This window comes from Cicer arietinum, chromosome 7 (genome assembly GCF_000331145.2).
Source record: "Cicer arietinum cultivar CDC Frontier isolate Library 1 chromosome 7, Cicar.CDCFrontier_v2.0, whole genome shotgun sequence".
Lineage (NCBI taxonomy): Eukaryota > Viridiplantae > Streptophyta > Magnoliopsida > Fabales > Fabaceae > Cicer > Cicer arietinum.
The window spans coordinates 20,025,014-20,035,323 of NC_021166.2; the positions used below are offsets into that span (position 1 = coordinate 20,025,014).

The window sequence follows — 10,310 nt, forward strand, 5'->3', positions numbered from 1 at the left end:
AAGTAAGCTTGTCTATATGGTTTATGGTGTTAGTAGAAATGGAAAAAGAGGAATACGATTTCAAGAAAAAGAAATTAGACCTAAGTTTACTCCATATGATAATTCAAGTATTTTTTGCTCTAAGGAAGGTCACTCTAAAACATTTTGTCGTATGCTAACCACATGGAAAGACAAGAAACCTTTCAAGACTAACAATGTAGGACCCAACCAAATGTGGGTACCCAAAGATAAAATTGTCTATGTTGTAGATGTTCTCAACAGCTAAGTTGAAACACCAGTCATGGTACCTTGAGAGTGGATGCTCGAGACATATGACATGGGAAAAGTCTATGTTCCAAGATCTAACTCTAATCAATGAAGGCTCAATGACTTTTGGAGAAATGTAGAAATCCCATATCATTGGACACGACACAATTGGTAAAAATTCCTTAACTTTTGTAAATAATGTACTATTAGTAAAGGGACTAAAACATAACATACTCAGGATAAGGCAATTAAGTGATAATGGTTATGATATTTTTTTCAATCAAACGTCTTGTAGAGCTATAAGTGAAAATGATTGTTATGTTCTATTTACTGACTAGAGACAAGGGAACCTTTATAAAACCTACCTTTTTGTGTTTGTAAGCAATGAGCAAGTGTTTTGGCACAAGATATTAGGCCATGCCAATTTGAGGTTAATTTAAAAATTAAACAAATTCCAACTTGTTAGAGGCTTTCCAAATATCAAGTTCAAATCAGAAGTCCTTTGTGAGGCCTATCAAGTAGGGACACAAACTGAGAGTTCTTTTGCATCAAAGAATATTGTTTCCACAAGCAGACCTTTGGAGCTTCTGCATTTTGATTTTTTTGGTCCAATTAAAACTGCCTCGTTGAATGGTAAAAAGTATGAACTGATCATTGTTGATGATTACTCTCGATTAACATGGGTTAAGTTCCTTAAACACAAGGATGGGTCTCATAATGTGTTCACTATCTTTTGCAAACAAGTGCAAAATGAGAGGAAATTCTCTATAGTAACTATCCGTAGTGATCATGGTGAAGAGTTTGAGAAAAAACTATTTGAGCAATTTTGTGAAGAGGGTGCTATATTGCATGATTTCTCATCCCTTTGAACACCTCAACAAAATGGTGATGTGGAAAAAAAAATCATATTCTTCAAGAAATGGCTCCCAATATGATGTACGAAACAAATGTTGGTAAACACTTTTGGATAGAATCAGTCAACACTTCATGTTATATTCATAACATAATTTGTATCAGACCTATTCTAAATAAGACCCATATGAATTGTTGAAAGTTAAAAAGCCCAACATTTCTTACTTTCATCAGTTTGGTTGTGTATGCTATGTTATAAATACTAAAGATAACCTACAATATCCCCAACATTTCTCACATAGTGGAGGAGTCAATACATGTTATGTTTGATGACAAACAACTTGATCTTAAAAAGTCAAAGCAAGTTGAGGATATTCTAGGTTTATAGGACCCAAAAGAAACTAATAAATCAGAAGATAAAGACAAACCAAAAGAACTAAACAAATTAGAGGATACAAGAAAATCAGAGGAACTTGACAAAACATCACAAGATGAATATGATCAAGTCAATACATATTAAGTTTTATGACAAACAACTTGACATTAAAAAGTCAAAGCAAGTTGAGGATATTGTAGGTTCAAAGGAACTAGATGAAACTGATAAATCAGAAGATAAAGACCAACTAGAAGAACCAGTACTTTTTTTTAACAAATCTTACTAATATTAAAGTTTAAAAAAATTATTATACCCTATTTTAAAAATAATATATTAATCTACATTCTAAACTAAGTCTAAAAATATTTTATAACCACATAATAATTATAATTATATAAATTACTAATCTATATTTAAAATGCATTACATACTAACTTGATGTCAGGTAGTGTCTGGCTTGAAGCTTACAAACAACTAACAAGTCTTCGCAATAAACACAATAGCACCACTGCCAAAATAAAATTTAAATAATATTCATTAAATAAATAACTTCAAATAAAAAATAACATTAAAAAATAAAACATAAAATAAAAACTTCCCGAAATTCAACTTTGAAGGTAGAGAGAAAAGTTGGAGAAAAAATATTTGTAGAGAGAAGGTGGAGAGAAAATTTAGAGAAAAGGTAGATAGAAAATTTAGAGAGAAGGTAGAAACGAAAAATAAGAGGAAGAGTGATATATATAGGAAAATACTGGGCCTTTGTGGCAGCCAAAGCGGCCAGAAGTTCCAACGGTAATGTGAGCCTTTGCAATCATAAATGACTGCCTTTGTGACGATCAAAATAGCCAAAAGTATCAACGATACACTGGGCCTTTGTGGCGGCCTATGTAGTAAAAAACGACAGCCTTTGTGGCGACATTTACAGTCATAAACAAATGCCTTTATGGTGGCTTTTGCCCTCATAAAAGTGTGATTTTGTGGTGGCCTAAGCCCTCACAATGATTCAACGTTGTGATTTTGTGAGGGTATAGACTACGACAAAATCCTGCTGAAATTTTCAAACAACCAATTAGAATTTTAGTATTTGTGAAGGCTTTTTCGGTCTGTAATTTGTGAGGGTTTTTTTCAGCCACAAAATATTTTATAAGTTGGCCACAAGATGAGTGTTTTCTTGTAGTGATATGTGACAAGCTAGAAAAGTTAGTTTATAATCTTCAAGATAAATTCCTCATCTGGAAAATGTGTTCATCTTAAACATCGTCATTTTATGTGTGAATAGTGGTTGGAAAGTAGGAGAGAGAATAGGTATCTTGACCCGTTTTAAACTTAATAGTACACTTCCACACTTCTTATATTTTAGTAGTGAACGTCCTAAATTTCATAATGCTTTCATGTCTAGAATGTTCTCAATTTTTGTGCAAGGCTTCAAGTCGGTGTTTCCATCTTTCATTCACCTTTTTTGGCTATGAATAGTGTTGGTAATTTATGGTAATATTCTCATTGTACTTTCCTTTTAGTGTTCCTCATAACATACAAATGCTCTCAAGATCTTTCAACAATCATTTTCGTGAATTATGTATATAGTAAATTCAACATTTCTTCACAAATTCCTTGATAAAGATGTTCTTGCTTCTGTGATAAGGATGGCTAATAATTTTTACACATTACTTATGGGTGGTTTCAAGAACATTATTCAAAATCTTCCCTAAACATGCCCTAAGATTACTGGACTATAAAATACACAAATTATCCCAAAAGGTAGCCACTGATTTGGGCTAATTCCACATGGTTGTGAAATGCAAGATGAACTGGTGGTTGAGCTCATACCTTTGTTATCCCCAAAGATGAAGTGATTAAATCGGGTCCTAGACTTTTTAACCATATTTTTGCCATATTTTTTATGATAATGACTAATATTTTGCACTTTATGCGGTCTGGTGCTTATAGTAGTTTAGGATGGTATCCATGTTCTCAATATGTTCGTCAAGATCAATGGATTTATTATATACATCCATTTCTACGGGCTTCTCCAGTGGTGTTGGAATAAAATAATTGTTGATCCTATCCAGAATGTTAGATGGAAAAAAATCCCCTCAAACTTTTGAGTATTCCAATGAGAGAAAGCGTGGAGAACAGATCTTTCCATGTCTTAAAGCAAAATAATGGCATATTGTATAATTGATATCATCTTCGTAGAGATTTACAAGTAGTCCAAAGTGGTAATGGTACCATCAATGTATGGCCTTTGAATAAAAATAAATGAACAAATAAGAACTTTAATTTCATCGTATGGATTATTCAATAATTTTTTTTTAAAATTATTAGGAAGGAGGAAATTATTATGAAATAATGTATGTAAAATAACCTTTTGATTTTGAAAATATTGAGTTTTAAGATCATGTCTTTAAACTTAAAAAGACTTTATACATACTGAAACAAGCCTCTAAAGTATGCTATTACAAACTTAGTACGTTTCTCTTGAAAAATGATTTTGAAAGAGGGTATGTTGACACTATCTTGTTAAGAAAAATATTGAAAATGATATTCTTATCGTTTAAATTTATGTTGATGATATTAATTTTGGATCTACTAATGACACTCTTTGTAAAGAATTTGCTAAGTTAATGCATCATGAATTTCAAATGAGCATGATGGGAGAACTGAAGTTCTTATTAGGAATACAAATTCAACAAAGTCAGAATGTTGTATATATTCATCAAACCAAGTAGACATAAAAAGCTTCTCAAGAAGTTAAAGATGAATGATTTCAAACCTATTGCTACACTAATGTACCTTACTTGGTCACTAGATAAAGATGAATCAGGCCAAAAGGTTGACCAGAAAACGTAGAGATGAATGATTGGGTCACTTCTATATCTTATTGTTTCTAAACCAGATATTCTATTTAGTGTGTGTGTGCGCTCCAGGTTTTAGGCTGATCCAAGGGAATCCCACTTAACTGTTTTTAAGAGGATCCTTAGATACTTGAAAGGTACTTCTAACATTGGTTTATTTTATAAGTTTTCAACTGAGTACAAGTTAATTGGCTATTGTGATGCTGATTATGTTGTAGACAAATTAAAGATTTTGTCACAACATGAGTAAAACACGATCAAGGAGATACATCTTTATTTTAATTTCCATAATTTTCACTACCATTGATTCCTTATGGAGCTTTGTATGTAGCCTTTTAGTAGCTAGTACATTCCCTTGTTGATCTACCCAAAGGTGGCCTCCTATTTGGGTTATTTTCTCATGGTTGTGAAATATAACATGAACTGGTGGTTGAGTTCTATCCGTTAAGCAATTGAGTCGGGTCCTAGACTTTTCAACCAAGTCCTTGCCCCATCTTTTACGGCGAAGACAAATATTTTGTATTTTATGGGTCCTCGTGCTTGTAGTAGTTTAGGTTGGTATCCATGTTCTCAACGTGTTCATCAAGATCAATTGTTTTATCATAGGTATCCATTTCTCATAGATACATTGACAAATAGTCCAAAATGGTCATGGTACTGTCAATGTATGTATGACCATTACATAAAAAAAAAATGAACAAATAAGAACTTTAATTTGCGCAGATAAATTAAAAATTTATTGGAAAGGAGGAAATTATTAGTTAATTGTTATTAATAACCATTATACATGTGTTATTGAAAGAATTAGTTTTGTTCCCTTAGGGACAATTAATATTCCTACCAGGTCCACCAAAGAAAAAATATCTCCCCCAATATTTAGTAATTCCTGGGTTGCTATCATAACATTTTGGTAACTGCACTATATATTCTTGATTCTGTACTGGATTCAAGTTGTTACTATAATCTACAATTTCCATATTTTTAATGAATGCAGCTTTTCTAAATCCTTGCCCAGCAAAATGTCCACTACCCATTCCGGTGGAAGTATGAGCGTTTGTTGATCTTGTATTAACTATTTCTCCACCAAAATTAACTGCAGTTGCATGATCCTTTAAGTGTGTGAACAAAGAGACTGGCCAGTATCCAATTAAAATTCCGGATCCAGCTTGAAGCCACCAATTATTAGTCCTTGGATCCTAAAATAACGAATTAAAGAAAACCTTCGATGAAACTTTTTGTTTCTTGACAAAGTTATTTAAACATAGCCATAATCAGAAAAAGAACATGTAAGGTAGGTAAGAATGGGTCAAAAATCGGATAGCAAATGTACCAAAATTGAAATATGAAAAATATTAATATTTTATTAAATAATAAAAAAATGAATGAATAAAATATATGAGATGAGCTCAATATTAGAATAATTTTAGTTAAAAAAAGTAAGAAAGAATGACATAGAGAAACAAAATAAATAAAATATAGAGATAATAAATTTTTTGATAAATGACCTGGTTACACAAAAATAACAATAATAGGGAACCAAAAGATGAAATAAGAAAAAGAATCTTAAAAAGTGGTAAATGATAAGGGAGTTAGAGTAGTTAAGTGATAACTAAATTCATTTAGATTTTTTTTGTACCTATGGGAAAGTAGGTCTCATAATTTGGAAATCATTTATTAAAATGTTTTTATAACCTGCCAATGCTTCTTCATTTTCCATTATTGGTTTTTGTAAAAATTATTTTTATTATAGTTAACATAACCAAATATATTAAACTTTTGAGAAATTTCATCGGTAGAAAGTACGTGTTATTTACAATATCACCAAACTGTCCATAATAATTTGATCACAATATTACGGTCCAAATCAATAAATTGTGACTAAAATGATTAATGTGATACAAATTTTTTTTCATTTTCACAAACAAATTTAATTTCTTTGTATAACTTTAGTTGCCAATTTGACTTGTATCTATACAATTTTTACTTTGGTATCCAAACTTACTTTTTTGATTAACTTTAGTGGTCAAATCTCACACATTAATATCTAATTATCCATAATCTTTTTAGGTCAATTTGATAATTTGAACATAAAATTACCTTCCAGATTGATAAAGTAACATCATATTGGGGCCCGTTATACGTAGAAATTGGAGAAATTGTTCCTCCAAGTAAAACTCTGTGGTTAGTTTGAATAAAGCCTGAACATTTTAAATTGTAGCACCCAGTATTTTGATATGCATCAGCCTGTAATTTGAAGAAAATATAAATTATAGTAATTCATATATTGATCGAATTGTAAAACCACGTTTTAAGATAACTGAAAATTTCAATTCTTTAGGTGATACTCTATGTGGTCTTAAATATTAAAAAAGTTCAAATCTATTCAGTCTAATCTCAAAAAAAATACATTACATATTTCTTATAATTAAAATTGGATAAAGTATTAATTATATTTTTCAATGGCTCTTTCTAATTAGTACCGCATGCACGACTCTCAATCTAATATTTTTTTCTTTGTATTTATAGTAATTATAAGTACATCAATCAATATAGATACTTTACTTCAATCTATTTACATACCGTCCAATAAATAAATAATCTAGTGCGGTCATCACCAAATAAACTTGGAAACACCTGCACAAAAATTATTCGAACTTAGCTTGAATGACTAAAAATTATTTAGTTGAATTCAAATTGTATAGATTTTCAAAAATAAATAAAAAATAGTTTGATTTCGATACATTATCAAGTAAATTTTTTATGTTAAAAAAATAAAAATAAAATTTTATATCTTCAAAAATCATAAAATTATGAAAAATAAATTTTTTGACTATGTCAAAAATTATTTATAATTGATTTACATAATCTTTATACAATAAAAAAAATATTAGAACAAAAAAAAAATGTGCAAATGAATGATTTGATTAAGCTAAAGTAATGAATGAGAGTAAAAAACATACCGCCCAACCAACTTCAATGGAGTTCAAATCTTTTCCATATGTACCTGCGAAGACCCACATTTGGGACACGCTGAATTCATTTTTACCTTCCACATGTGGGGTCCACACGTTAAAGTCTCCTTGTGCTCCATAGTATTCCCCCCCTCTCGTTACTCCATTTACATACTGTAAAGTGTGGAGCAATAATAAAAATCTTTGTTATTTTATTTTCAAAATACCATAAGATTTACGGAACAATTCAGATTAATGTTTGTGTTATGTTTATTACTTATAGATGAAAATGAGAACGATGAGGACTGATACTATATATGTTTAATTTCAGACTAATAGAAAACCGTTAAATAAAATACAAAAAAGAAACATTTTTTAAACTATATGCTATATATGTCCGAACTTAATCATTCATATGAATAATTTAAATACTCAACTACCCTGTGTTTGCTTTATCAATTTCCATTATCGGTTTCTATTAACTTGTTTGATTATCTCTTACATTTACATAAGAATAAAAAAAAACGCAAAACATTATAGGGAAAAATAAGAAATAATTTGATAGTAATTTTTTTTATGTTTCTTGTGATGGCATACCTCGTGAACCTCACTTGGGGGGTTCGATAAACTGCTGTTAATTGATTTTTGTCCGTATCTATCAGGAGAACTAGTTCTTAATATGTCCTCTTCTGTAGTTCTTATGATTGGAATTGTTCCTTCAGGACATGATTCACCTGATGAGCTCCACAATTGAAAGTCTTTATTCAAAATATCTGCTTTGTTATATCCTATTGGCCTTTCTGGAGGATCCTATATATACAAAAATACAAGAAAAATTCTCAATTATAAAGTTGAAAGTTTAAAATTTAATTAGCTACTATTTTCTTTTTCTCAATGTTGCTTATGTAAATTAACAAAAAAATACCGATAGTTTATGTCCTTTCAATAAAGGATGATCAAATGCTGGTTGTTTGTGAAACAGAACACAATCAATGATATCACCGTCAGGACTCTGCAAAAATGAACATATGTACCAATTATATAAACACAAACACGAGCGTATAAGTTAGACATCGAAACTTAAGTTGTTTGGATGAAGTAATTAAAAGCTATAGAGAATTTAAAATTATGAACAATTGAAATGCTTCAATTTAATTTCATTCATATGTACCTTTTTGTTTGAATAGAGAAATTGATTATTCAAAATTGACTCATTTTTATAAGCTTAAAAAGTTTAAGGTAAAAATATTATCCAACAAAATATGTGCCAATTGGCAATTTTAAAAATATATGTCATATTTGACAATTTGAAAGTTTGAGAAATTATCAAAAGTTTGTAAGAACTAAATACCGAAGTTTAAGAAATTATAGGGATCTATTTGCAAAAATCTGTAAATTTATAGAAACTAAAATGTAAAATTTGAAATATATCAACACAAACTTACAATTTTTAAAGAAAAAAAAAATACATGGACCACTTAGAAAATCAAATTATAAGGTTAGGAGGCAAATTCAAATTCTTATATTTTAGATTTTATTTGAAATTATCTAAATTTAATTTTGATAAAATATCTCATAAAATATGTTCATATTAATAAATGTTCCAATTTTTTATAAACAAGATAATTTATTTTGAAGAATTTGAATTACCCTCTAGTAATTAAATTTCCCACATCCAAACATGTTGGAGTAATTGGAAATTTTATGAATATTAGAATAAATCTAGTCAATTAAAAATGTGTTCATTGAAATTATTTCATTTCTAAATTAATTTGTTGAGCTATTTTTATACATCTGATATGTTTTGGGACAAATATTTATTCAATATAATGAAAAGCAATCCCAAATGTATTTTTAAAAAAATGATATTATAAAATAGTAGTGTTAAATTTGAAATTTCAAACAGTCGAGAAATATACTTGTAATATATGAAAAAAAAATAGGGACCATTATGCAACTTAAAAATACTTAGGGACCAAACTTCACTTTTTAAAAATTTTCAGAGACCATGTTACAAATTTTAAGAAATATAGGGACCAATTTGAAATTTTTTAAAATAAACAATGACTTTTATGTTAAACTTTTAAGCATAGAAAATGGACAATACATTGTTAGTGTAAATTAATTTCACATTAACATTTAATAACTACCCTTGATTCTATCCTCCCATCTCATGATTGATAACTACCATCCTAAAGTAACTTGCAAATCAACGGTTTATGTAGGCAATGAGTGTAAAACGATTTACGAATGCCCATTAAACCTCTTAAACATATAGGAATCAATTTGCAAAATTTAAAAGAGTTATAATGACCAAATTTGAAGATTCCAAAGGAATTTTAAATTCTTTGTCTTTATATGATATTTGAAATTTTCTAAATTTACTTTTGATAAAAGACATCATAAAAACACTTCAGTATGAAAGTTATCAAAAACATTTTTTTTGGTCCGAAAAATTATCTAAATTTATCATCAAAACATAAGAATTTACATTGAAGAATTTGAAATACCCTCTAAAATTATATTTTCTAAAAGAATTCTTTCGTCCAAACACACTATATTATGAAAATTTTAAAATTTATATAACATACATAAATTGTTTTAACAGCAGGTTTGTTGAGTTTTTGAAGACGATTTGCTATCTGCTTCCTCAACTTGTGAAATGTGTTCTCTTGTTCAGAAGTTTGATTGGCAAATTGGTGGAAACGTGTATTGGAAGAATAAACAGGACAAACCAAAGTAATAAAGAGAAGAATATGTAGGAGGTGGAAGAAATTTGGGAAGCTAAAATCCATGTTTAGTATTATGTGTGTGAGTGTTTATCTTTTGAGTTCTTTATTATGTGTGTCAGTGTATATATATATATATCATAAAAAGAATATAATTAAACACTGAGTAATAAAATACCAAATTAAAAATGAAATAATCAACATATTAAAAATTTAGAATTCCTTAATACTTGATTTTTTAAGTAATAAATAAAACAAAAAATTGGTCAAAATAAGACAAAGAAAACAATAAATACACCTT

General features: G+C 29.0%; 1 protein-coding gene across 1 annotated transcript; it reads right to left on the reverse strand.

Annotated features, from left to right (window-relative positions):
* Positions 1–5,147: 5,147 nt before the first annotated feature.
* Positions 5,148–10,075, reverse strand: LOC101513219 (protein neprosin-like). The gene is made up of 7 exons (XM_004509605.1): positions 9,872–10,075; positions 8,206–8,292; positions 7,878–8,090; positions 7,290–7,454; positions 6,910–6,963; positions 6,427–6,573; positions 5,148–5,525 (listed from the first exon to the last, which is right to left on the reverse strand). The coding sequence occupies exons 1-7, from the start codon at positions 10,073–10,075 to the stop codon at positions 5,148–5,150; spliced, it is 1,248 nt and encodes a 415-aa protein (XP_004509662.1).
* Between the last annotated feature and the right edge of the window lie 235 nt (positions 10,076–10,310).

Excerpts from the sequence above, each read along its gene's own strand:
- LOC101513219 (XM_004509605.1), bottom strand. The coding sequence starts at position 10,075 with ATGGATTTTAGCTTCCCAAATTTCTTCCACCTCCTACATATTCTTCTC. Across the intron at positions 8,091-8,205 it reads TGAAAGGACATAAACTATCG|GATCCTCCAGAAAGGCCAAT; the intron begins GTATTTTTTTGT and ends TTGTATATATAG. Across the intron at positions 7,455-7,877 it reads CCCCAAGTGAGGTTCACGAG|TATGTAAATGGAGTAACGAG; the intron begins GTATGCCATCAC and ends CACACTTTACAG.